Source organism: Rhinolophus sinicus, chromosome 17 (genome assembly GCF_057876585.1).
Source record: "Rhinolophus sinicus isolate RSI-liver-muscle chromosome 17, RSI-T2T, whole genome shotgun sequence".
In the NCBI taxonomy this organism is placed as follows: domain Eukaryota; kingdom Metazoa; phylum Chordata; class Mammalia; order Chiroptera; family Rhinolophidae; genus Rhinolophus; species Rhinolophus sinicus.
In genome coordinates this window covers 10,693,760-10,719,731 of record NC_142517.1, presented here as the reverse complement: position 1 = coordinate 10,719,731, position 25,972 = coordinate 10,693,760, and the positions used below count along the sequence as shown (strand labels likewise).

The 25,972-nt window shown below is 48.9% G+C and overlaps 1 protein-coding gene across 1 annotated transcript in view; it reads right to left on the bottom strand.

Annotated features, from left to right (window-relative positions):
• Window positions 1–25,972, bottom strand: part of URB1 (URB1 ribosome biogenesis factor) — a 65,693-nt gene that overhangs the window by 23,930 nt on the left and 15,791 nt on the right. Inside the window, exons 9-25 of the mRNA XM_019730177.3 lie at window positions 23,992–24,187; window positions 22,506–22,643; window positions 19,784–19,957; window positions 18,954–19,083; window positions 18,207–18,323; window positions 16,555–16,667; window positions 14,206–14,325; window positions 12,631–12,747; window positions 12,023–12,161; window positions 11,085–11,255; window positions 9,911–10,104; window positions 8,305–8,526; window positions 7,429–7,608; window positions 5,070–5,925; window positions 3,924–4,125; window positions 3,093–3,273; window positions 727–785 (exon numbers count right to left, since the gene is read on the bottom strand). Of these exons, the coding sequence (XP_019585736.3) occupies window positions 727–785; window positions 3,093–3,273; window positions 3,924–4,125; window positions 5,070–5,925; window positions 7,429–7,608; window positions 8,305–8,526; window positions 9,911–10,104; window positions 11,085–11,255; window positions 12,023–12,161; window positions 12,631–12,747; window positions 14,206–14,325; window positions 16,555–16,667; window positions 18,207–18,323; window positions 18,954–19,083; window positions 19,784–19,957; window positions 22,506–22,643; window positions 23,992–24,187 (3,309 nt within the window). The remainder of the gene's footprint in view (window positions 1–726; window positions 786–3,092; window positions 3,274–3,923; window positions 4,126–5,069; window positions 5,926–7,428; window positions 7,609–8,304; window positions 8,527–9,910; window positions 10,105–11,084; window positions 11,256–12,022; window positions 12,162–12,630; window positions 12,748–14,205; window positions 14,326–16,554; window positions 16,668–18,206; window positions 18,324–18,953; window positions 19,084–19,783; window positions 19,958–22,505; window positions 22,644–23,991; window positions 24,188–25,972) is intronic.

Here is a 25,972-nt window from a genome sequence, read left to right as displayed (position 1 = left end):
GTAAACTGAAGCTATGCCCACACCACGAGCCAGCGAGTGCCCCCTCCCCGAGAAAATCTGGCCCACGGGCACTTAAGGGACATGTAACATTCACCGCAGGAATGAGGGAGTAAGAGAGGGAGTAGGAAGAAAAGAAGAAAGGGAGATGTCTATCAGTAAGGGGCTGGCTAAACACATTAACAGCGGTTCAGTCGTGAGCTAGAATTTCCCACAGCAGTGAAAACGATGACTTAGATCTACATGTGTCCACATGGGTAATTCAAGTTTGTGTGGAAAAGAGAGACACATAAAGGATGATACATTTGTATAAAATGGTAAACACACTAAACAATGTTATTTTTGTTTAGAGACAGACAACCAAAGTACCAAAGCATACACAGCCATGACAAAGCTCAACCTCAGAAGAAGGACACTTTCAGGCCAAGGAAGGGAAAATAATAACTTAGGACAAATATAGAAAACTGTCAGCATTTACTAAATCTGAGTGCTGCTGTATTCGTCTCTGCATATTTCTGGTTTTTAAAAAATATTTCACGTTTTAAAGGCTGCTTCTCATCATTGCCAGAAACACACTGCATGTCAATGGGAAAATTATTTAACCTCTCCTACCATTACACATCTTGTATTTCTAAAACAAAACACCACCTGCCCCACCACGTACAACTCGCTCTGCGTCACCAATGAGATTTGCTCCCTTACTGAATAGCGAAAATAAAATCAACTTACTTGAGTCCCGTCTTCACAAACTTCTGCCAATCGCCAGGGTCAACTTCATTAACTGAATTCTATGAATAAAATGAGTGAGAAATATACATAGGACATCTCAATTTAGAATACAGAACGTGGAATTAAAATTAGAGCCACTCAGTAAATGTGGAAGATAGTTACCTAAATAATCCACAAAAGCATGCAACTGTTTCTTACTTGAATCTTAAAAACTGTTGTTATTTCCACTAGTAGCTCTGATATGTTAAGAGCATATCTATGATCACCAAACGAGCTAGAGGAAATTTCCTAGCAGTCCAATTACTTTTCCCTTTGTCTACCACTTCAGACAGCGCTAACTGATGTGCCACATACATGGGCCTGGCCACACATGACAGTTTGCATACATGACAGTACATCTATCTACTCAGGGGAAGACGACTGCATCACTCACAGTCACTGATGTGGAGAAAATCGCCAACCATGATATTACGTTAAATCACAAGAGTCATTGCTCTAGAGGGAAGGGAACTGACTGGGAGAACCTTCCACACACAGGGAACCTTCTAGGAGGATGAGAATCTCCTTGGGTAGGAGGTGGGCACCAGGGCATACATATTTGTCATCACTAAACTATGCACTGAAGAGTGTCTATTTCACAATATGAAAATACACCTCAATTAAAAGAAAAGGGCGGTGTGGGATGTTGATGGAGGGAGAGGTTGTGTGTGTAGTGGGGGGCTGAGGGTGTATAGGAATACTGTACTTTTTGCTCAATTTTGCTGTGGACCTAAAACTGCTCTTTAAAAAAGTCGATTAAAAATGGGGGAAAAAAAAGAAAGAAAAGTGGGGTAAGGAGGGAGCCATGTCTTGAGTACATAAATTCCTAACAGAGCACAGCCTGTCACTTGGTCATCAAACCAGCTTGCTGGGGGGCTGACAATGGTGCCGGGCAGGGACATTCCGTGTGACAGGGGCAGGTGGGCCCAGCACAGCTCCGCTGCAGCTCAGCACTCTCTAGACTTGGGGACATTCCTCCTCTTCCCTAGTTCTGCCACGTTTGGGAGCCTACGAGCCTTACGTTCACAAACCTGTAACACAAAAAACTAAGGCTAAAACACAGGTTATAAAGTCTTTTAACACAACTACGTGGAGGCACACTGTTTGATCTACAACCTCTGAATGTATTTCTCACACACTTGTTAACTTTCGCCCCAGGGTTATTTCCCTGAGGATTACTTTTTAAGTCTTAGGTTCAGAGTTTAAATGTAAGTCAGATTCTATGACTTCTAATGGAATTTTACACTGTGAACTGAGGAATAACGCATATGTCAGCTTTTAGAATGTTAATTATTTCTGTGCAAAATTATACCATTTTTTTTAAAAAGGGCATTTCAATAGAAGGAAATAATGGCCAAAAATACCTGCATATTTCCAAATTTTATGAAAACTCTAAACGCAGTCAACAAGTTCACTGAACCTAAGCACAAGAAACTTGAAGAAAACTACATTATAATAATCAAATTGCTTTACCCAATGTAAAGAGAAAAATCCTAAAGAAGCCAGAGATAAAAGACATAACGCACAAAGAAACAAAGATAAGAATAACAGATTTCTTATCGGAGACAAGGCATAACAGAAGACAGTAAAGCAACACTTGAAATGCTTAAAGAAAATAGAAAACCTAAAATGTTATACTCAGTGAAACTCTTCCCAACTCATTCTGAGGGCAGTGTTACCTGATCCTAAAACCAGACAAAGATGGCAAGAAAATAAAATTATACATATACCTCATGCACACAGAAGCAAAAATTGTTAATAAAATATTAGTACACTAAATCTAAAAATATCTAAAAACAATCATAATTCACAATCAAGTAGGTTTATCCCAGGAATGCAAGGTTGGTTTAATATTGAAAGATCAATTAATATAATCCACCTCATTAACAGATGAAGCAAAAAGACAAAACCATGTACCATACTTTGCCGTGTATACTGCGCTCCCATCTGTAATGCGCACCCACGTTTTGGTCCGAACTTTCAGGGAAAGGGAATTCGCACTACCCATGTATAATGCGCACCCTTATTTTTCCCTCACACATTTGGGCAAAAAAGTGCGCATCACACATGGCAAAATACGGTAACCATCTCTGTTGCAACAAAGTGTTTGACAAAATCCAATACCCATTCCTGATGAAAGATGGCCCCTTATTTCAGGGGTTGCCCCACCTGACTCTTTGTGTCCGAGACCCGGCCTCTCTCATTTCCCACCAGTCCACATTCATGCAACCTGGCTTGGAATGTATCTGTAAACCTTGGTTTGTCTATCTTTCTCTTTCCCTTAAAAATGTAACCAGGACTCTAAAGAAAAAATAAAAGATACCTACCAACAGTTCATTTAGTCTCAGCAGCATTTGCTTCTCTTGATCCTGGGAACCGTCTTGCTGACTACCACCAAAGGACCCGATCAGCCATTTTACACACGACTCTAGCAGAGTCTTTTCCCAGGCACGCAACTCTTCTGCCGACCCTTCCAGGACGGCCGAGACAGAGTCGGCCACCATCCAACTGCAATAGAACACAAAAGTCTAAGAGTTGGAGGGGATGGCCTAAACACCTCTAGCTTTAAATGCAAGCCGACGTTACAGGGGGCCATATGCCGAGTCCCGCTCCCTACGCTAGCCAAGCATAGGGATCACGTGCTTCCCCTCCCTCTTACTCAAATGTCAAAGATGCGCCAGAATGTTTATGACCAGGGAAAACACTATTAGCGCACCAGGAAAAGGACATGTTGTCCAGACTTTGTCTAAATCAGGCTATCTCAACCTCAATTATACTGACATTTTGGACCAAATAAGTCTTTTGTCGTGTGGATGAGCTGTCCTATGCATCTTTAGCAGCACCTGTCTTCCACACGTCAGAGGCCAGAAGCGACCCCCTTCCCCCAAACCATATTCTAATAACAAATGTCAGACATTGCTAGCTATGCCCGAGTGTATAAAATCACTGCGGGGTGAGAACCATTTAGGTAATCAGAACCAGCCATCCACTTGTGGAGACGTACTCACTCCAGCCAGGATGGCTGTAAGCTTTCTTGTACAAACTGCCTTTGTACGGATTGGCACAACAGCAATGCAGCAATTTTTCACTGGTTTGTAAATACTACAGGGAGAAGTGAAGCCGAGATAACAGTCATCAAACAATCTAAGCCTTTGTACCTGCTGTGACTGTTTGGAGCCTGAAGCAAGCTGGGCAAACAGTCCATGAGGACACCAAGGTCCTTGGCTCTCGCAAATGGGACTAGCAGGGCCAGGATCTCCTGATGCAGCCCCGACTCGGGGGGCCCATCAGCACTTAGAAGCCGGGTCTGCAGCCGCCTCCACAGGGCTTTCCTCAAGACGGGAATGACAGCAGAGGACACTGGGGCAGAGACGACAAGGAGAGGGAGTCACACGAAGTGTGTACTGGAGCCAGGGCGGAGCAGCTCACGAGAGCCGATGGTTGTATCTCAGGAATCTCGTGACTGGGCTATGTCACACTGGTAGCTTGAAACTGGGCCCGGAAATTGACAAACGCTACCCATCGGTCCCCCCCAAGGGCCAATGTTAAACATTTAGCAGAACAGCAATGGTCACTGTTGACAGGGTCAACCCTCTGACAGGGATTGTTCAGCCCCGTGGGCCCTGGGTGAAACCCTCAGCCTGAAGCTCATAAGACTGTGAGCACCAAAGTCCTGGACAGGATTCACTCGTCAAAGGCTGGGGAACGGGAGAGCTACACGGGACAGGTGCATCGACAAGCACTGAGTGGAAGGCCCCCTCCTGCAGGGCTCTCTCACTGTAAAAACATCTATCATCACTGACATGCAGTTAACAAAACAGAGGCACAGCACTGAGTGCAAACTCATCCATACATAGAATGACAAAGAATTAAGTTAAATGTGAGGTGATCAAAAGTGCCTCAGACCTGAAACCCGAGGGGTGGAGAAAGCAGCTGGGCCCAAGTTGCTTCAACTCAGCCTCAACTCACCAACACTACTGACGGTGGGGAAAGTGGGACAGGACAAAGGACAATTACCCCAATGAGTCTCTCACCATAACTGGACTCAGCGCCAGTGCTGCCCCTCCTGGGCCCAAAGGCCCCTAGCTATCGCCCACCCTCTCGCCCAGCTCCACGTGGTAACTCGGAGTTGATATGAGCACAGGGGCAACACCTCAAGCCACAGATGGGGAGTCTGGGGGGAGGGAAGTCGAGTGAGAGTTTCTCATCTTTCTCAATCTGTAGAGCTGGGTCAGAAGCTGGAGAAAGGAAACTGAACCGTCCGACTGAAAATTCCCAGCTGCCCAAAGCCACCCTTCACATACCTCCTGCTGGGCGCGTGAAGTGTCCCCGGGTCCTGCACTGCAGGTAGGCGAGGACGAGGGGGAGGAAGTCGTCCAGGTGCTCCTGCAGGCAGCGCGCTGTGCCGGCCTGCCCGCACCACAGCTCGAAGCGCAGCAGGGGGGTACAGCTCCGCTGCAGCAGCAGGGCAGCGATGCCGAGGGCAGCCTGCGTCCGCCGGGCCAGGCAGTAGTCGAGCAGGTGGGCCCCGACCACGGGGGCCAGCACGGGCTCTCTCTGCAGAGACTGGAGGAACACAGCATCCAGCTCGTCCACGGCCAGCGTGGGGAGCAGAGTGCCCAGGCCTTTCACATACTCAGCGGACCAGAGGAGCTCCCCCTGCTGCAGCTGCTCCTGGGGGCTGCTGGTCAACAGCTGGACCAGGGTTTTGCCGAGGACGTTCAAGCGTCTCTCTTTCCTGGTGGATTTCATGGGTCGCTGGGCCACCAGGTGGGCTTCAGGCAGGCTCAGCAGGGCCAGGGTGATCTCTCGGAGCTGGGCGCCCTCCATGTACACATGCAGCTCCTGCAGGGCCTCCAGCTGAGGGAGGGTCTTTGGTGGGGACGTGGCTGGGCCCGCCCTCCTGTTTCGAAGCTCTTTCAACACGCTCTGGGTGATGGCCTCCGAGTACTTGGCCAGGAGGCCCAGCTGACCCATGCTGCGGAGCATCGGGGCGCTCACGGTCAGCAGCTGCAGGACCCCTGCGCTCAGGTGGGCCGCCAGCCGCTTCACGAGGATGGGGTTGAGGGCGTGTGGAGGAAGGGCCTGCTGCTCCAGGGCCAGGTACCAGCCCTCCAGCGTGGGGTGTCTCAGGATGGCCACGAGCACCTCCTCCAGCATCTGAAACACAGTGACAAGGCACAGCCTCACCGGCGGCCCAGGGCCAGCAGGAAAGGGGCAGCCGCTGTGGTGGGTGAGTCTTCGCTGTGGTGAGCAGGACAGAGAACAGAAAGCGGCTTCCTGCGCCCTTCCATCCCCACGCCTGAGTTTCGATGTCCCTCCGAGAGGTGCCCACAGCACCCTAGCCCGAGCCCAGTCAAAGCTGTAACCCCACTAATGCATCTCCTCCCCGTAAGACCAGCAGGGCTGGACTGTGACTTGGTCAGTGCCCCACCCAGGCCAGCAGGCATCCGATGAATTCACCCTGAATGAATTTACTGTACAGGAAAACTGCTCTCCACAGTCACTCAGTGCAGGGGACGGGCCTCGCAGAAATGCCAAAATGTGACTAAGACCCATCATCTGACTTCTCCGTAGCAGCCCTCCCTTTCTACATGAATCCGGCTGAGAGACGTGCGTATCAACTGACAACAGGGCTGAGAGACGTGCATATCAACTGACACAGTGATCGCAGCTGAGACGCCGTGTGCGGGGAAGGTGCATCGGGATTACAGTGCCGTGAAAGCCCACAATCCAGAAGTGACGGCAATCCTGTCTCCACTTCCAGCAGGGAGCTGGGCCTCCCGTGACCCCAAGGAACCATCTCTGACCCTGCCACTGAGTTTAAACCACTGAGCAGAAAACAGCTGAGTGCTCTGTGCTGGATTAGCGAATAATTTGATTAAGTCTTTTTAAGCGGCCTTGCTAAACACGATCCCTAGTCAACGATGTCACACCGGTCCCCAGGGACAGGAATACATTTTCTTCCTCATTTACTCTGAAGGGAAGAAAAGAGGAGCCTATCGCACTTTCCACCCGAGCTTGGCCAGTTAGAAAAAACAAAGCACAGGTCCATGTTAGGGCTGCTTTGCCACAGGCCGACCGGCAGACACCCCCAAACAAGTCCTGTGCCAACAGACACCCCCAAGTAAGTCCACTTGGAGGTCGAAGAAGGAAGCCGCGAACTAAGGAACATGCTTCCTTCCTGAAACCAGGAAAACAAACCAAATCGTATGAGAAAGATCGCCCTGGCCCACTAAACAGCCCACTTCCAGACTAACAAGAGGAGAGCGAGGCTCATCCTTCCCGGAGCAGGACATTTACTCTGTATGTTCACAGTGAAAGCCCCCACTGCCTGGCCTGCACTCAGCAGCGGCAGCATTTCAGGGGAAAACAGTCACACCGAGTTTCTCAAGATGCTCACAGCACACAGCGTGCGGGAAACTGCTGCAGGGAGGGAGGGTGTGAGCACAGGGAGCTGACTGGGAAGATGAACGTGCAAATGAACCCGTGCTTATATCTGGGTGAAGGGGTTAAGGGTGGCTTTACCGTCCCCTCAATAATCTCCTGCAGGTCCCTACAATGAACACATACTTGTTTTTAATCAGAAGTGGAGGGAAAGCCTCTCTGTGACTTGACAAGAAAAGGCCAGCAGGCAGGAGACGCAGACGCGGGTGGCAGTACCTTGTCATTGGCCAACTCCAGCGACGCCACGGACTCCATGTCCAGGAAGAGGTCGGCCTCGGCCTGCGCGGCCTCGTACTTCTGCCTGTTCTGGGCGTCCAGCTGCTCACAGTGGATGACCAGGCTCCTGAGCAGATCCAGGAAGAGCTGCAGGAGGGGAGGCCCCGTGCTTCTGCCCAGCTGTGGGGACGAGAGCCAGGGAAGGGCTATGTCACCGCCACCGGCACTGCCAGCTCCCTCCCTGACCAGAGGGGCAATGTCACCACTAACAAGGACGGAGGAGGGAGGCTGGCTGGAATGGCCACTGCTTGTCAAATGCTGATAACTTCAGTGACTTCCCAGTAGGATGTGTCCTCCTAAATCCTGATGAAATACACAGGTTTTGACCAAAATGAGGGAAAGGCCCACTTCAAAGCCTAATCTAAAAATCTATAAACCACATCAGGGACAGAAATCTCACCAATGAACTACTGAATTAAAACTTATGAAAGTGGGGCTGCCTGGCCATCTGCGGTGTGTCTGTTGTGGGCAGGGCCCCATCCACACTGACAGCTGCCCCAGTGACAAGTTCAGCTGCACGTAGCCCCCTGTCTGCAGCTGCTGAGGGATTTGCTTGGTTTACAACTAAGGCCTGGAGACAATGGTGCTTAACCCGCCTCTGTGCTCCAGAGAGACGAGACCACCAGGCATGTAGAGCACTCAACCAGCCGCCTGGGCCTGGAGTTGCAGGCTGGCCCTGTGGCCCTACGTGTCAGGTCACTGCTCTCCCAAGTGTGGAGTACAGCATGACCCCAGGACTCTTATCAGTGCTGTCAGCGGCTCTGGACCCGCCTCAGAGGCCGTGTTCTGAGCTGCAGATCTGGGAGCAGCGCTGACCTGGCCGAAGTTCTCCACGGTGCTCCCCAGGTATAGCAGCACGTGCTTCACCGAGCGCAGGACCCGGTGCAGTGGGAGGCGAGGCAGGGCCGCCCGCAGCTGCGCCTGGACTCGCTCGTCCAGGAGCGCGCTCTCACTCTCGTAGGCCGTCTGCAGAAGGACACTGAAGCAGGAGGAGGAGGTATCCTGAGGGGCCAGGCTGCCCGGCGGCGTCTGAAGCCACTTTGGGAGACAGCAACAGCCGGGAAGAGGAAAGACAAAGCGCAAGGGATGAAAAAGGTGCATGGCCTGGCGAACAGGTACAGGCTGACGTTCACAACAAAGGGACTTTCACGGTAATCACGTATTCACATTAACAAATATGTAACCACATGGCCTATAAGTAACTTAAGTCCCGATATTATCAGTCACACGTACTTTCCCAGAGTGTGTTAATGCGAAGGTCCTGACTCAGGGGCAGTTACACGGCTTGGAACAGACACTGCCACAAAGGACGCATGTGACAGAGGTAACTTCACTCCAGGAACCACTGTGATTCATCACTGGAAACTGGGAAATCATGCCCCGTAAGGGAGCCGGCTCTGTGGCCCTCACCCAGGAGCGTCGGTTGGAGTAGCTCATTGAGAGGATAAGAAGGCAATGTAAAGACCAGTTTCTGGAGTTGTTCATTTCCTCTCACATCATTCCCAAAATGCCTTCTTTATTTGCCCCTCGTGCCTTCTATTTTTATAACTCCAAATACCCCACTTCCTAAGGCCAATAAAACTAGGCTATACGAGCATGTGTCCTGAAACTCAGCAGGTGTCCAGGTGGGGTCCCTGGACCAGCAGCCGCATGCCCGGGCACTTGCTAAGCTGCAAATTCCCGGGGCCCACTCAGACCTGCTCTATCAGACTTGCTGGGGGAGGAGCCTCCAGGGAATTCCAATGCACCTGCGAGGGCGAGGACCACTGCTCCCACCTACTCAACAGAGCAGACACTTACACTTCGAGACCCACCAGTGCAGCCCTGCACTGTCCAGAGCCCCACGAGCTGCTATACGGCTATAACCAGTTCCTAACCCTGGCCTATCATGTGGGGACAGGGGGCGACACTTGTGAAGAGCATGGGCTATGGGTTGGAGCCAGAACTCAGCACTCCATGCTGAGAATGTTTCCCCACCAAAAGAAAATCCATTCTTCCTCCCTGCCTTCCTCCCTGTACTTTCCCAGTTTCAGCAGAATGGGGCCTGTGGGGCCAGGTCTGACCGCTGAGCATGAGAAGTTCAGGGGCATGCCAAGTGGGCACAGGTCACTTAGTGAGGAGAAAAGAAAAAGCAACCTCCTGCCCCAAAGCTTGAATGTAATTAGCAACTGTACAGCAGCCGGAGGGAAATTCAATTCCGCGGCAGCACCACGACCTGTCTCAGCCCCTTAAGCCAGGCAGCCATGACACTCCTCAGCTTCCTCTCTTATGCAGGGGATACTGGGTTAGGAAATTTCACCCTACAAGCTGCACCCTGTAAAGCGACACAGTTGTGGCCTTGGCAGGAAGACACTGCCAGGGTTTCCTAGGGAAAGGCCTGGTTTCTGCAGGAGCAGGCACTGCCGCTGCAGCCGCCGCTCACCGAGGCCCCTCGGGCTGGCTCTGGGATCCACAGGCTGTAGTATCTGTTGAACCGGGACAGCTGATGAGAGCAAGGTAGGACTGGAGGCTCCGACTTGTCATAGGCCTGGAGCAGAAGACACAGAGCCAGAGGGTCTCTCTGGGTGTGCAGGAGGTCCGTCAGCACCGCTGTCAGGTACGTCACCACGCTTTCTCCTGCAAAGGAATGAGATGCATGCCAGGAGAGGCTTGGTGGGACCAGCCTTCTGGGATCCATCAATAACACCAACTTTCTCTCACCTGGTCTATTCAAGACCAGGAAAATTCATGCTGACTGCACGAGGGGTCACATAACCATTCTGGAAGGCAGATACCACCACCGGAGGCCTCACAAGGCTCCATTTTATTAAACAGTCGTACTTCAGGTGCTAAGGCCCAGGTAGAGAAGAGGTGAGGCAAAGCCACCTGGGAGCAGGAGTTGCTCAGTGCTCATCAATCTACTTCCTCTTCCTTGACACACAGCCTCCCTTGCAGTTACATCGAGACACATGACTAGTTTACCCTCCTCCAGGCCCAGCCATAACACCCCTGCCTGACTCTCTAGCACTTCCACAGTGACCTTGGGAACCACAGGTGGAGATGGCACTGCTACACGACAGGAGCAGCCTAGATCCCTATGCTAGCTGCCGGGGGACAGCCGCCCAGAACAACTTGACCTGTACTGGACTATGACAAAGTCAACAAAGAGACCTTTCCTCATTAAACCATTGACATGTTGGGGGAGTGCTTATTTATTACTGCAGCAAAGCCTGAGCAATACTAACTAATTACACCACTGTGATCTGTGAGTGCTTCCTTGGGTCTAAAGTGCCTGGGTACTGAGCAAATACGAAAATCTCATACCTTAGCATCAAGATATCAAGAATAAATATTGAAAAGATCAGTGTTATAGCAGGTGGCCATGAGGCCATGCAAACACATTATTTCAGATTCATCCTTCAAATGACTGATTTCCCAGCCTTGCAATTCCTATCCGCACGCTTAGCTCTGCCTCTGGGAAAGATCACTGTGGAGGGTCTGAACTCTTGCTGCTCTGGGTTTTCAGCAACCATTGCCAGAGGCCCTGCAATCCCACCTCCTACCTAAGACCCCCGGCAGATCTGATGCACCCACAACATCCTGACTACACAGGGTACCTGCTGCATTTTCTGTCCCGAGGAGCAGCTTATTCCTGGCTTCTAGGGCTGCGGGGACCACGGCACTGAATGGGAATGTGAGCAGGGCCATGTCTTCGTTCAGTAAGGCGCCAATTTCCTCATCCAAGCCTTCGCTGCCTTCCACCAGGACGTCCACCATGTCGAGAACGTCTGAGACAAAGAGGCAGGGATCAAGCGGAGGCAAGAGCCAGCCAAGGGCTCTACTGCAAAGAAGCCCACAGGGAGGGAAGAGCGAGAGAACATGTGCAAAAGGAGAAAAAGTAAACGCTAAACTTCTCTCAGGGAAAAATGCTGAATACGAAGTTTGGTTCCACATAGATGAGGACACTGCCTGCAACAGCTTAAGACCTTTGCCAGGATATCCAGCTCAGTGATACTAGGATGAAGTTTCCTCAGGTGACACACAGAAGCCCAGGAACTGTCACCTGGACATTCAGGCAAACAAGCCAAAATCTGAGAAGCCAACGAGTGGAAGGGTTAAAGCAGAGGGCGGGGCCCGAGTGTCTGGATTCAAGCCCTGACTTTGGTACGCTGCCTGTGTGAGGCTAACCAGGTTGCTTAACCTTTCTGTGCCTCAGCTGCCTTATCAATATATAATTTGAGAATAATACCCCTGCTTAGGGCTGTTAATGAGGTTATATACTTAAGGTTTATAAAGAGCTTAGATCAGCACCTGGCATACAGTAAACACTGCACAAATAAAAATAACCCAGCAGATAGATAAGCTCTGTACATAGCTCCCATTACATGAACAAATATGGCAACTTTCATTTGCACAGTAGGCTGACCTGTGACAGAAAGAAATGGGACGTCTACACTCTGGGTGACCTTTAATGCAGATCTTGTTTTCTTTCTCTAATATGCCACTGCAGCTCGATCTTCAGAACCCAAGGAGGGCAGGAGGGCGTGGCACCTACCGTCGATGTGGGAGACGGGGATGCTGACGTCATCAGCGTCCTGCTTTGTCACATTGGCCTGCAGTGTGCTGGCTTCTTGGACAAAGTCAGATGCTTTGTCTGTGTATGAATACGGATTTGCCACCAATGTCAATAAAACCTGGGCATTAAAGAGCCAAGTGATAAACAGTGAGATGGTCACAAATGAAATGAAAAAATGCCCCAAAATATCAATGGAAAAATAAAAAGAAAAGCTAAAATGTTAACGGGCCTTAACAAGAACAATAATTTTTCTGCAATTTTTAAAAACGTTTTGTTGTAGAATTTTTTTAAAATATATATACTAAAAATCTCCTTTTATATATATCATTGCTTTTAACATAACTTTTAGTATACCATTGTTTGCTCATGCAAAACAAAATTCCTAAAAGGAAATTAAATAGCACATGGTAATATATTCCCATTTTACAGATTCCAAAACTAAAAGATTCTGACACGTCAGCAAGAATTAGGAAGCAAGCCAGGAAGAGAGGCCTTTTGGCACTGGGGTATCAAAATGCCTGAATTATGCTGAGGATCACTCAGAATTACCCTGAACACGCTCCTTTACTCAGAAAATATGTGCTTACACGTTCCAAAAACTGAATCACAGTCTCTTTTTCCTCTTCCACCGTGTTATCTAAGTGCTCCAGCCACAGCTCCAGCTCCTTCCACGTGTACTCAAACACCCCCGTGTCCCGCAGGATCTGTCAGGAAGGAGAACAGCAGGGAAAAAGTCAGGCTGGAGCCTGCTTTCTGGGGGAGTCGCCGTGCTTTGACTGCTCCAGCACGACACAGAGACCCAAGGAGCACAAAGGGTGCAAGTTGCATCTAGTTTTACTCTAAAAGCTTTTCTTTCCAAACAACACTTCCATTGTTGAGGGAAACGAGGAAAAGAGCATTCCGTGCTCGGGCAGAGAACATAATCCCTTGTCCGGCTGCTGCTTACTCCTTTCCTTCAACTCCTTAATAATAATAAGGGAAAAGTCCAGCTGCTACTTAGGGGTCTGATTTTTCTACCTGGATTTTCACAAAGTTCCAGGTAAACGTGTAGGACTTGACCCCTCACAGGGGACTCAACCAGCCTGTCTGAGATTCTCTAAGATAATGAACCTGTCAGTGTGGCCCCTCAAGACTCAGACCCGGGGCAAGGAGCACCCACCATTTCTGAGAGAATGGGGCTGTTATGAGGCAGGACTTGGGCCTGTGGGGGTGACACCCCCATGGCCTGATGGCAGAGGCCCGGGATCTCAGCAGCCCCACAGCACAAGTCCCGCAGCAGGGTGCACCAACAGCACGTCCGACTGTGCCAAGTCCACGTTGGCACTTGGTGATCACGCCACTTGGCTGGGTCAAGTTCACCCTGCACAATCTGCAAGGAAATGGCTACGTACAGAGGGCAAGACCTAGACGTTCCCACCCTTCAAGTAGCACAGGTGAGGCTGAAGGGCAGCAAGATTATCAGCTCTTCAAAGAAAGGTACAATCTTTGCACTCGAAAGATGACAAATGTGACTTCTGCAGCACCCCCAAGATGTCTGCTGCACAGCAGAAAGGAGAATCCGGATTTCCTACTGCTACAAGACCTGACGTAGCCCTGGAAAATGACTATAAAGTATAAGAAAGAAGAGAAGCAAAGAGTCAAACTCTTCATGTCTTTCCACTGACATTGACAACACCTGCCCTGTGGGTGATGGGTGCGGTCAAAAGGCTGAAGATGAGGGAGAGAGGCATCGCCTATTACACAGTTCCCTGGAGAGCCAGAAATCTAATATTTATTGAGCCCAGAACGTGTGAGGCATAACCTACTATTTTATCACATGTAATCTCCTCTGCAACCTACAGCTTTATTATTCCCATTCACTATGGGAAAGCGAAGTTCAGAGAGGTTATGTAATTTCTCCAATGCCACCCAGCAAGTGGTAGAACCAGGACTCAAATCTAGGAACAGACTTCAAAGTGGATGCTTTTCCCACTCCACCATGCTGCCTCTCAGGAATGCAGCCAAGTTTAAGACAAAATAAATTAAAACTGCCATAAAACCTTCTATTTTTAAATTACAATAGTCCTAAGACATCCTTAATTCAACTATTGACTAAGCACGTACTTATAAGAAGGACTTTATAAAATGCTTCTCAGAATTCGGAACTGGTAGAAAATACTCACCTTTATGATCAGAAGTTTGGTTGATGTCTTGAGTTGTAAATGGCTACTGGTCACAAACATTTTCATCAGTAAGTAAAACACGGATCGTTCTCCTCCAATAATTTCTGCCTCTGGGCCTTCCTGGAGTTTGAACAACAGCACAGAATGACATAAACATAACAGGCCACTATTTGCTGAGCAAACAGGTTACTGTGTGCCCAGTATGCTTCCAGGCCTCTTATCTCATTTTAACTACACCTTGTCAAGACTGCTGGGGTTTTGTATACAAGGAACCTCAGAAGTTAAGTAACTCACCCCAAACCCCCAAAGGCCCCAGTTGTAGTGATTATAAAGAGCAGTAACAGGGAGCAACAAGGTGGCCCTCTTCATGGTGGCCTTCATCATGTGCCAGTGCCATTCTTTTTTTTTTTTTCGGGGAAGGGGAACAGGACTTTATTGGGGAACAGTGTGTACTTCTAGGACTTTTTCCAAGTCAAGTTGTTGTCCTTTCAATCTTAGTTGTGGAGGGCGCAGCTCAGCTCCAGGTCCAGTTGCAGGGGGCTCAGCCCACCATCCCTTGTGGGAGTCGAACCGGCAACCTTGTGGTTGAGAGCCCGCACTCCAACCAACTGAGCCATCTGGCACTGGCCTATGTGGGAATCGAACCGGCAACCTTCGGCATTAGGAGCACGGAGCTCCAACCGCCTGAGCCATCGGACCGGCCTGCCAGTGCCATTCTTGCTTTTTTACATACACTGCCTCACTTTATCCTCCCAACAATCCTGAGGTGGGCACGACTGTTATTCCCATTTTACACATGTGGACACTGAGGCACAAGCAGGTACCTAGCTGTTTAGCGTCCAAGCTGGGAATCAAGCCCAGAGAGCCCTGGTGCAGACCTGGCACCACCTGGTGGGTGGTGGAGAAGGATGCGACTCAGGGCTACCTGACACGGTGACAAGCTGTGCTCGCTGCATTTCAGCAGGATGCTGGTGCTGACAAAATCGATTCCTTATATATAATTTAGCCTCTTGCAAAGGATTTTGGGCTTTGAACACATCTCAGAGAAGTGCACAGAGCTCCAGCTTCCTGGCCCAAACTCCACTGACTCTGTCTCGCTGGAGTGACCCTGAAGCTGTGACCATGAGGTTGACCCTGAACATGGGAAGTGCCAATGTTCCTGAAGCCCAGCAGGGATACAGGATATAAATGAACATTTTAATACCAGATGTTTCAAAGTAAGAGGCTTCTGTTTACTTTCTAACTAAATCATCAAGATCTCATTAGCCCTGTTCAACTGGGCTGAAAAACTAAGTAATACCCCTGTCTTGTCATCGTTATGGGGCCGTGGCAGTGACCTCAGTGGGGTATAAAGGTTGAGAGCTGGGCTCTGGGTAGCTGCCTGGGTCCAATCCTAGGACCTCCACTTCTGGCTGGGACGCTGCAGAAGTTTCCTAACCACTCTGTGCTCCAGCTGCCTTGTCTGGAAGTGGTGGTAAATGAGCTGACACAGTAAGTTCTCCGTAAGAATGATCCTCAGCTAGGATGCTGGTGAGCCTGAGGGAGGGGACTCAGGGGAAATACAAAATCCCAGTGCCGCGGCATCCTTACGCCTTTCCGGAAATATCACACGTGAAGATGCCACATACATTTCCATGCTATTGGTTCCATAAGATCTTAAATAAGATCTAAGTCACTAAAAAAGTCATCTGAGCTACTGAGAAACACACTCAGACGATGCTTAATTTTGCCTGGTCATGTTTCCCCCTTTAGACAAAAGTGATACATCACCTCGTGTTTAAATACACAGGTTATATATGTTAAATGCTAAGTTCCCTTTATGATTCAACATTACGTTCTCCAGAAAGTCCTAGAAGACATTATTAAAGACAGAAAAATGCCAGCAATCTCAAGTGATTTCTTCCACCAGCCTCAAGCTTGGATACCGATTTCTATCTCTGTCTTAAGTTCTTCCAGGATGAGGACCAAGGAGAAGGAATATATTTTATTTTATTTTCTCAAAGGTTTTACAATGACAAGAAAAATGTAAAATAGTCAAGATAAAAAATACAGAAACTCCCAGTACCCAGCAACAATATATTTTCAGTAAGGACACATGAAGTGCCTTATTTTGCAAAAGCAAAGAGTTGCAAGACCCCTGGCTCACGAATCAGGACCTCACCTCTGCTCTAGATGTGTCTCTAAAAGGAGAACCGTTAACATCTCCCTTCGTGCCCCCAACCCCGTCAGGTCCTGTTGTTTCAGTTAGAAATTCCCAGGCCAAAAAGCTAGCAAGCCTGCAGGATCGCTAAGGATGGAAGGCAGCTGGGGCGGGGGGAAAGGGGGTCGGGGTGGCCCTCAGTTTCCTACCTGTGCCTTTAACCACAAAAACTTGCTGGCCGGAAGTTCCAGGGCCACCTTCAGAATGTGGTGCTGCAGGATGGGAGGTACCTCCTCTCGAAGGCCCTGCTCTGAGATGATGCCTGCGGGCGGGAAAGAGGAAAACAGGCAAGAAGTCATGGAGAGGCAGGCGCCCAGCCACTGCTGCTCCGGCCCAAAGGACCAGACGAGGAACTGCTCGTCTGAAAAGAAGGCTGCAGGAGTCCTCCTCCCGGTCCTGTGGTCACCCTCAGACAGGCCCACCGCTCTGCCCAGACACCTCACCTGACACCCCTCCCCCTCTGAAGTCTATCCAAATCCGTTAACAAGAATCCCAGATGCCACTTGCCCAAAGACGCCTGCCCTGCCACTTGGCCCACACTGACCTCTTCCTATAGCTCGATGCCCTCCCTGCACCCCATGCTGCCCTCCAGCTGCAGTCTCCAGTTCATGTCACACCCCCTGCGTGGGGCACGGGCCTTGCTCCCCAGATTGCAAGCGTTTTGTGAGCAGATTATGGCCACCCAAGACTGGGTCCTTACCCTCTGGCCTGATTTCTGGGTTTCTCTTCGATTGGGAAGGACATAGCTACTAAATACTAAATGGCCACATTCTAGTATATTTCCTATTCTCACAGCAAAGAGAACCTTTCATGTCAATTAAAAAGTTAATTACAGCTTTGAATAGAACTACTTCACTTGTTTATATACATCCCAGGAATGATATTTCTGCAGGTCTTCTTCTGTAGGCCAAATTAAAGTCAATTTTATTAGACAAACTTTCCCATCAAGAAAACACGGCGGGGGCTGCCGGATAGCTCAGTTGGTTAGAGCCCAAGCTCTGAACAACAGGGTTGCCAGTTCGATTCTCACATGGGCCAGTGAGCTGCACCCTCCACTAGATTGAAGACAATGAGCTGCTGTTGAGCTTTTGGAGGGGTGGCCAGATAGCTCAATTGGTCAGAGTGCGAGCTCTCAACAACAAGGTTGCCAGTTGAAAACGGCGACTGGACTTGGAGTGGAGCTGCGCCCTCCACAACTAGATTGAAGGACGACTTGGAGCTGATGGGCCCTAGAGAAACACACAGTTCTCCAGTATTCCCCAATAAAAATTAAAAAAAAAGAAAGAAAGAAAAAATAGAATGACAGGCAGTATTTGTTGCCAATGATAAATTTTTAAAAAACCCAAAAACAAAACATGGCGGGACAGGTATCATGTTACATGTACAAGATGTGATTTGAACCTGACTCACTAGGTAAAATATGAGTAACTATGTCAAAAGTATGAACAGGACGCCCTTCTGAGAGGTTCCTGTGTCTGCACCCCTCTGAAAAGAGGCTTTATAAATTATCACATGATCTGATTTGTGGACAGTTCATGGCAGGCAACACAAACTGGCTGGCTTCTGCCTTCTCCTCTCTCGCTGCTGCTCAATGTTCACCTAATACTTACGTAGGGAAGAGTTGCTATTTAAAAAATATTGGTCCTCCTGAAAAGCAGCAGGCTGGTGGCTCACGCACGCCGGCCAAACAGCCCACCACCCTTCCTGGTCCTCGCTGTGAGGGCTCTGCGCTGGTTTATCTGCTTCCTCCATCCCCGCTGGCAGACAGAGCAGAAGGGTGCCCATGTCCCCTGCGACGCACCTTTCAGGAGCTTGCTGAAGTCAAAGTTGTACTGCATGACCACGTGCGGTACCACCTTCTGGTAGAGGCATATGACCTGCAGCAGGACGGCTTTCAGAAGAACGGTTTCTGCATCGTCTGAACCAAAATAAAGCAGCTTGAATTAGGAAACACACGTGTTCTTTGTCCTTCATCAACAATCGGTAAGTAGTCAAGCTGCCCGTGACCCAGTGTTGTCAACTGCCCGCTGAGCAGACAGACCCCTACGGAACTAAAGTTAGGGAGTGAATGTGGTGAAAAAGTCAGGACTATTCAAACAGCCCCTGTTTCACTGCTGTGACCTCAGACAGGTTAAAGCTACTCTGTCTCTCTGGGCTCCAGTGTCTTCCGAATAATGGGGACACAATAATGCCTACCCTTGCAGGGCCACCGTAAGGATTAGTAGGATGCAGATATAAGATACAAAGCCCCTTGCCTGGCTAGTAACAAGGTCTGAGTCAGTGTATCTCCTTACCAGGGGGGACCCTGGAGCCTGCCTCCCTCTGCACAGCAAAAAAGGGCACCCCACTGACAGATCTGAGCCCATGGCACCCGTCGCTCAAGTCTTTATAGAGACAGCGCATGCGGAAGGCTCGGGCACATTGCTAATTCATGTCAGAATTCACTCTGAGATTCCATTCTCAGTCTTCTCTCCAAGCAAAGGACAGAGGATTCACGCTCTTGTGTCAGCTCTGTCTGCACACAGCAGACACCCCACGGAGTCCTCACCGCACTGGGGAGCCATGCAGGCCACAGGACTCCTGTTGCCCTTTTTCTTTCCTTTTTCGTTATCTTGTTTTGTCTCTTGTTTTCTAAGTGACTGCCAGACCCACACGATGGTGTTCAGGTCTGGTAAAATCTAAAAGGGAAAACAAAGAAACAAAAAACGAGACACATTAAACGAGGAAGAGAAACAAATGAACTGAACCTACTAAGAGAAGCTCAACACAGACGGAAGGTGTGAGCGTGTGTGTGTGTGTGTGTGTGTGTGTGTGTGTGTGTGTGTAGAAAGAGGGGGTGCAGGGTGAGAACAGGCCCACATCCTCTGTGAGCTCTGTTCTGAGGTATGATTCCCAGAACTGTACACAACAAAAATTTGGTAAAAAAAAACAAGTGCTGACAATTAAAACAAACCCCTTAAGACTCATTCACCTGAGCAAGGCCCTGGGAACAAAGAAAGACATCCTTATGACCCTCTGGGGGGACCTGCCCAGCAAGACCGTGGCTCTTCCAGGGCAGCTGGCCAGTCTGCAGATGACTGGCCTTCCTGAATTACCAGAAAAAGCCATGGGGAGGAGGGAATAAGAGGGGCTTCCCAGCTACCCGGTGCCTGACTGTGGCCCCAGTCCAGCGTGCGTGTGCAGTGGTTGGGGGAGGGGAAAGAACACAATAGCTCCTGGTGACACTTAGGCCCCAGGAGCACCCCAACCACTTCACTTCACACCCACCGTCTGTGCTCCCAAGACCGCCTTTACCACCCGGTGTGCTTACCTGGGACATCTGTTAAGGAAAGCCCTGGAAACTTCCCTGCAAAGGCCAAGTCTGGCTTCCGTGCCTACCTTACTCAGGGCTTCTCTGAAGAGCCGCATAAAGTCTTCCATCATCGCGGCCGTGTACATGCCGGACGCTTGCCACACCTCTTTATTCAGGCAGTAGTCAAGAGTTTTTAATGCTCTCTTCAAAATGAAGGAAACAAGGGACAACGCTGTGTGTTTCACTGATTTGCTGTCCAACTGGGAAGAAAAAGAGTCAAATCCACAAATGTCTTTAGGCTGCACTGGTGGACACTGCTCTCCCGAGCCCCAGGCTTGGATGGCTTTCGCCCTTTCTCAGGTCCCCCTCAGGGAAGCTGTGTGAGACGGCTGGCCTCTACGCCATGAGAGGAGGTGGCCCGGCGACCCTGCCCTCTTGACCTCTGCAGATCTGACTTCAGCAGTTGCCATGAAGGCGGTTATTAAAGGAAGGGTTGGAGAGTTATTTTTTATTTTTGTTTCATTGTCTGTTTTGGGTAAGTCTTCTCTGAAAACCACTCAGCTCATATGGATTATCTGTACCAACAATAGCCAAGCTCTTGCCAGATGCCAACCAGCCCCTAAAAAAGCGTTTCACACCAGGGGGAGCCATGACAAGCAAAGGCGTCGGTAGTTTAGTAGGAACAACCACCTCTAGGCTCGGTAAACATGCAGCCCCTGATCCCAAGCCTCCAACACCCACATTTGCTAGTTGTATTCCGAATGACAGCAGGAGAGTCTTCACAATTCTCACTCACTGCAGGGATTGAGGAAGGTTCCAGAACCTGTGCTATTGCCAAAAAGAGGGCAAGACGAGATCCTGGCTAGTCACTTCTGGGCCAGCAGCAGCGAGGGGATCTCCTGGGTGCTCAGGAGATACACACAACCTCAGGCCCCAGCCCAGGCCAACTCGACTGGTCCCAGCTGATTCCTGAGAACAGTCAAGTCTGGAAATACCAGTTGCTGCTTAGATTTATAGATTTACACTCAGATAGAAATGGAAAGTTTTTCTGATGGACTTTTAATTTAATAACTAGGACACCTCATTCCAACATTCCAGTTAGTGGGGTTTCATTTTGTATGTACGCTATATGCTACAGCAGCACTACATGAAACATCCGAAACCAATAATGACTTCCGTCCCACAATCACATCTGAGGCAGGGCCCAAACAAGTTCACATGTACACTTGACGGCCTGTAGCACGAAGCTCAACCAACAGCCCCAGACTCCACCTCCAGACACCTCATTTCCTATTCTAAAATAAGCTAACTCTTTTCTTTGTGATTCTAAAATGTATGCTATTAAAAATTTTCAGATAACATGTGAAGAATAAAAGAAAAATGTAAAATAACAAAAACAAACCCAAACCCCACAGCCTCGTGACCCCACTGCCTAGGTCCACCTGACTCACGGGCCTCACTCAGGGTGCGTCACAGCTCAGGAAGGGCCCACTGAGCAGACAGAGCGGTAGCCGCCCCTCACCGGCCATGGCCCTGCACAGGAGGGCAGCGCTGGCAGGAGAGAAAGCCGTGGCCTCTACCTCGTCCTGTAGCCACTCTGTCCAGGGGATGGAAGCCCCTCTCCTAAGGCAACACCATGAGAGACAGACCCAGGCTGCCTCGAGTCAGCTTGAAGGGGGGCATAAATGCAGCCAGCCAGATGAAACTGTTCTTCCCATAGAGGCAGCAGCTAACATTCCTTTCAATTCTACTTTCTTGCAAGCCCTTTGAGTTAAAAAATTTTGTGTCTTCCACAAAATAAATGGGCAAGCTAGCTGGGTCCTAATTTTGGTTCTTATGATTTGGCAACCAGAACAAAAGACCTTTCTGCCTAGTCCCACACAGGCCCCCTTCTCTCTACGCCTCACCCCACTACCCACTCTGAGCACAAAGCCTGGATGAGTATCAAAAACTGCTTAATCCCACTGTGCCATCTAAGGCGTCTCTGCCACTTTATAGTAACTGCCCCATCACCACCAGGCCACCACTCTCAGGCCTGTGCAACCCACCACGGCAGACCCTGGGCCTGCTGTGTTTACACAACCCCACCTGCCCAGAAAGATGGGGACTCCACCCCCCCCAAAGAAACGCCAGGCCCTGTACCCCTCTGAATACCTGGCCAACCCAGGTAGGTCTTGAGGTAACCTGGATTCAGGAAGGGCTGGCAGAGCCTGGACCCACGTGTGCCAGCAACTCACAGTCAATCACCTAAGGCCACGATAAGTCCCTCGGAATATGGCTCCTGATGGAACTTGGGGACCTTTTATAATAAATAATGATATGAAATTGAAGGATAAATCTTTTTCCATGAACATACCCTCCAAAAATGCCTGAAACAGTTGGTCTTCAAAGTACATGTTTCCCAGAAAACTTAACACTAGTCACTTAAAACATTAACGGAAGAGTTGTGAGGCAAATTTCAGTCCTATCCTGTCCAAAAATTCCAAACTAATGAGACTTCCATGCAAGACACTAGGCTGTGGCTGAACACACTTCTCTTCCTGTGATTCCAACACGCCCCCATCTTCAGGCAGGCCTAGAGAGCGTGGAGGGATGCAGAGCTCCGAGCTCAGTTCTGGGGGTGCAGTCACCCCACCTCCTGGCAGGAATGGGCCTTGGGCTCCAGGGTCCCTTCCCCAGGACACAGGGAACACCCTGAAGGACCACTGACAAACCACAACCCAGTCCAGGCCAGCACTCTCAGAATGCTCCCCAGCACTGCCAGCAGGGTGAGTAGGAGAAAGTTCTAGAAGCAGGATGACCACTTACGTTTAGTGCCTGGGTGAACATGATCTTATTGCACACCGGAGGCACGGTGGTTACCATCACCATTGCCAGAAGCCGAGGCAAAGGGATAAACTCCCTGGTTTGAAACGCCCGGGAAATGTCCGGCTGGGCCTCATAGATCTGTGAGAAGGAGAAAAAGAGAATGAGCTGGTGCCAGAGATTGCATTTCAAACCTGAGGCTAACGGTAGGCACCCAACAGTGCCACATTCCAATGAAACAACCATCGTGACAAAAGTCGCAGGCTTGCCACAAGGCACAGGGTCCAGGACACTAACCTCCAAACCCACTTGTTAGAGACAAGTCAGGTCACGAGACTGGCTGTTACCAGGGAAGTGACCTTAAGCAGAGCTCGGCCTGTGGTCTGGGAGCCTCTTAAAACCTCTGATGACAAGTAAGTCAATGCGAGAACAGCCATGTTATTGTAACGTGCTTGACAGGCACCTGTCATGTGACCTTTTCAGTGATTCATGACAACCCTATGGGGTAGGGATAGTTTATATTTAATTTTAAAAGTTTACAGAAGCAAAATTAGGCTTCAGTGAGGTTAAGTAATGTCCCTAGGGACACACAGCTAGTTAGCAGAGAAGCAAGGATTCACACCCAGGCTGGCAAACGCCGTGCGCTTGCCCCCTCCCCTTCCCCGGGAGAACCAAAGCAGTGCCCAGGGGGGCTGGCCACAAGGCTCCCTGCACCAAAATGAGGGCAAACTGCCTCCTTCTCAACCCAACACACACGTGGGGACTGCACGTGCAGGCACTCAAGGAAAAGTAGAGGATAGAAGAATGGAAGGTTGTTTTACAGATAAACCCATGCTCAACTTGATGTGCAAGAAAACAATCCCAGGTATTTCAGCAGTAGGCAGGCCATAAATGACAGAGACAGAGAGAGAGAGAGAGAGAGAGATTGATTGATTGATTGATTGATTGATTGATTGATTGATTAACCGAGCCAGGAAGGACTGCCAAAGGCTTTGTACTAGTACTTCCACTGGTAGATGAGGGGATATTAACATCTATGATCAGAAGGAAATTAATACACATCCACTCAAACCAAGAGACCACCATGCCACAGTTTATTTCAAGTTGTTCTAAGTACTTGAAACAGCAATCTTTAAAAACCATCCTACAATTCAGACATTTCCCTAATTCCGGCCTAACTCTGCTGAAACTTGTTAAGATCTCACTGTATGCAACATTTGGGTGAAGAAGATGAAATTGGCTCAACATATTCAAAAGGCATGAACCTCAAAGTTCAGCTCAGTGAACAGCAGAATGCCCCAGTGGATAAAAACACCTAATTTACCTGATCTCAAATGTCCCCTGAAGAACAAGAATGGCTGAAAGAAGTTCTTCACACTGTAGTTTGTCAGAGGTCCCCCTCTGCCCTGCCTGCCGCCCCCCCCCCCCCCAATCCTTACACTCCACCCCCACCCTATGTAACAGACTCTGAAATGCCCAGGGCTTTCACCTTCTTTAGAAGTTTGATGTTATTTGACCAAGTGGACTTCACTCTTGGGAGAAAGGAAAACGTCACTTCCTTGAAATATTTGTTCAGTAAGTCCGGGCACACTTTCAGGATGTTCACCACAAGTTCAGCCACCAGCTCGTCGTCCGCTGCAGTTTTCAAACCCAACAGGAAGTGCAGGAGTGTCAGGTTTCCTCCTCTGTCAGAGAAGCAGAGAGAAGGGTCAGCGGGGAATTGTCACAACACACTGAGAGCTCAGGGTAACAACAGAATCACTCTCGGTAAGCACAGTTGTAAACACAGACGACTGGCAAATTTCATTTTGGGTAGATTTCCCCGGTGGCATGAAACGGGGTATTTCTCTGGCCTGTGGGGTTCCAGCTCTCCATCCAAGGGCTTCAATTTCACTCTTCTACTTCTGAGTGGCTGAACAAGTCTCTTCTTTGGTTCTCCACCCCCACCTTTCCTCTGAGTTCCATTTGACTTGTAAAGAAGAGACCCATTCTCCCTATCCACCGGCCACCTACCAGTGGACCTAGAGGTCACGGCAGTGTAAAGAAAGGGCCAAATCAGCAGGGAGGGAGCCACTCCCCAAATTTCATTTTGAGACTTTACTGACCTCTTTCTTGTGACACACATGAAAAGGTGTGTATGTGAATAAATATGTATGTGCACATACATATCAAAAATACAGAGACTCCATCTCTCCTTTGAAAAGATGAAGGGTTTTTTATGAAATGCTCAAGAATTGCCACACATAGAGCCATAAATTATTTCTAAAAGTCTTTTCACAGATCTTTTACTTCCTCTGTTTCTAGCTTATTTCAAATTCCTATGCCTTCACTTGCCAGCTGAAAGAAGCTAATATAGCGGAAAAAAATCTGTATGAAAATATTCAAAACTTGTCCTAAATGTGGGCAGTTTTCAAGAAGATGATAAAAAGAAGCCGGAAAAACCTATGGACATTAAAACTTGCAGAAAGGAAACAACCAGCCCAGGATCTGCTTACCCCAAACCGCAGGCCTCTGGGTTTTACCCGAGAGGCCTTCTAAGAAAAGAGGCCTTTTTATACCTGCTGGGCATGTGAAGTCTTAAAACCCAGAAAACCCTGAGCATTTGCCTCATTGGCATCCACGCTGCTGGTTTCTAGGACCCTCACTGTTTTGCGTCCCCTTATAAACTGATTGAAACTGAGAAACTATGTGACAGCTTCCCCTGTATTAAAAATCTTCAAATAATTAAATTAGAAAGTATACTTTTGATTAGAGAGCTATCCTTTTAAAAGCTTAAAATTCTTAATATGAAATTTTCATAAGCAAAACATAGTTCATGCTGTCAAATGAATGGCACATTAAACCTACAAAGAGTGCTAAAAATACTGCACACACATACACACAAGTGCTAGTTCAATCAACAATGTAATAAAATGAATAGCATTTCTATTATGTAGTGTGCATGCAATACTTGCCACACTGCTCTAAACAGTTACCACACCCTACCACTCTCTGAGATGGGTATTAATTTTATTTCCATTTTACACATGAGGTGCTGGAGTCAGAGAGGAATAGTAACCTGCTCAAGCTCTCAGAGCTCACTCCAGAATCTGTTCCCTTAACCTCCACACCAGGGGTCGGCACACTGTAGCCCACTGTCTGTCTCTGTAAATAAAGCTTTATTGGAACAAACACAATTACACGCACTGGTTTATGGCCACAGCTTCTTCGGTACTACAATGGCACAATTGAGTGGTCACAGTAGAGACCGTATGGCCAGCCAAGCCTCGAATACTTACCATCTGGCCCTTTAGACAAAAAGTCCACCCGTCCTTGCCTACCCTATAATGCCTTGCTTTCATCAAACACCTACTATGTGCTGGGAGCTGCAGAACAGCCTCTGTTCTGATTCTCACCTATCAAGTATTAAACATGCAAGGTAGTGACAAGTCACAGTCAGAGCAAGAGCCAGGCAGAAGGATGGTGACAGA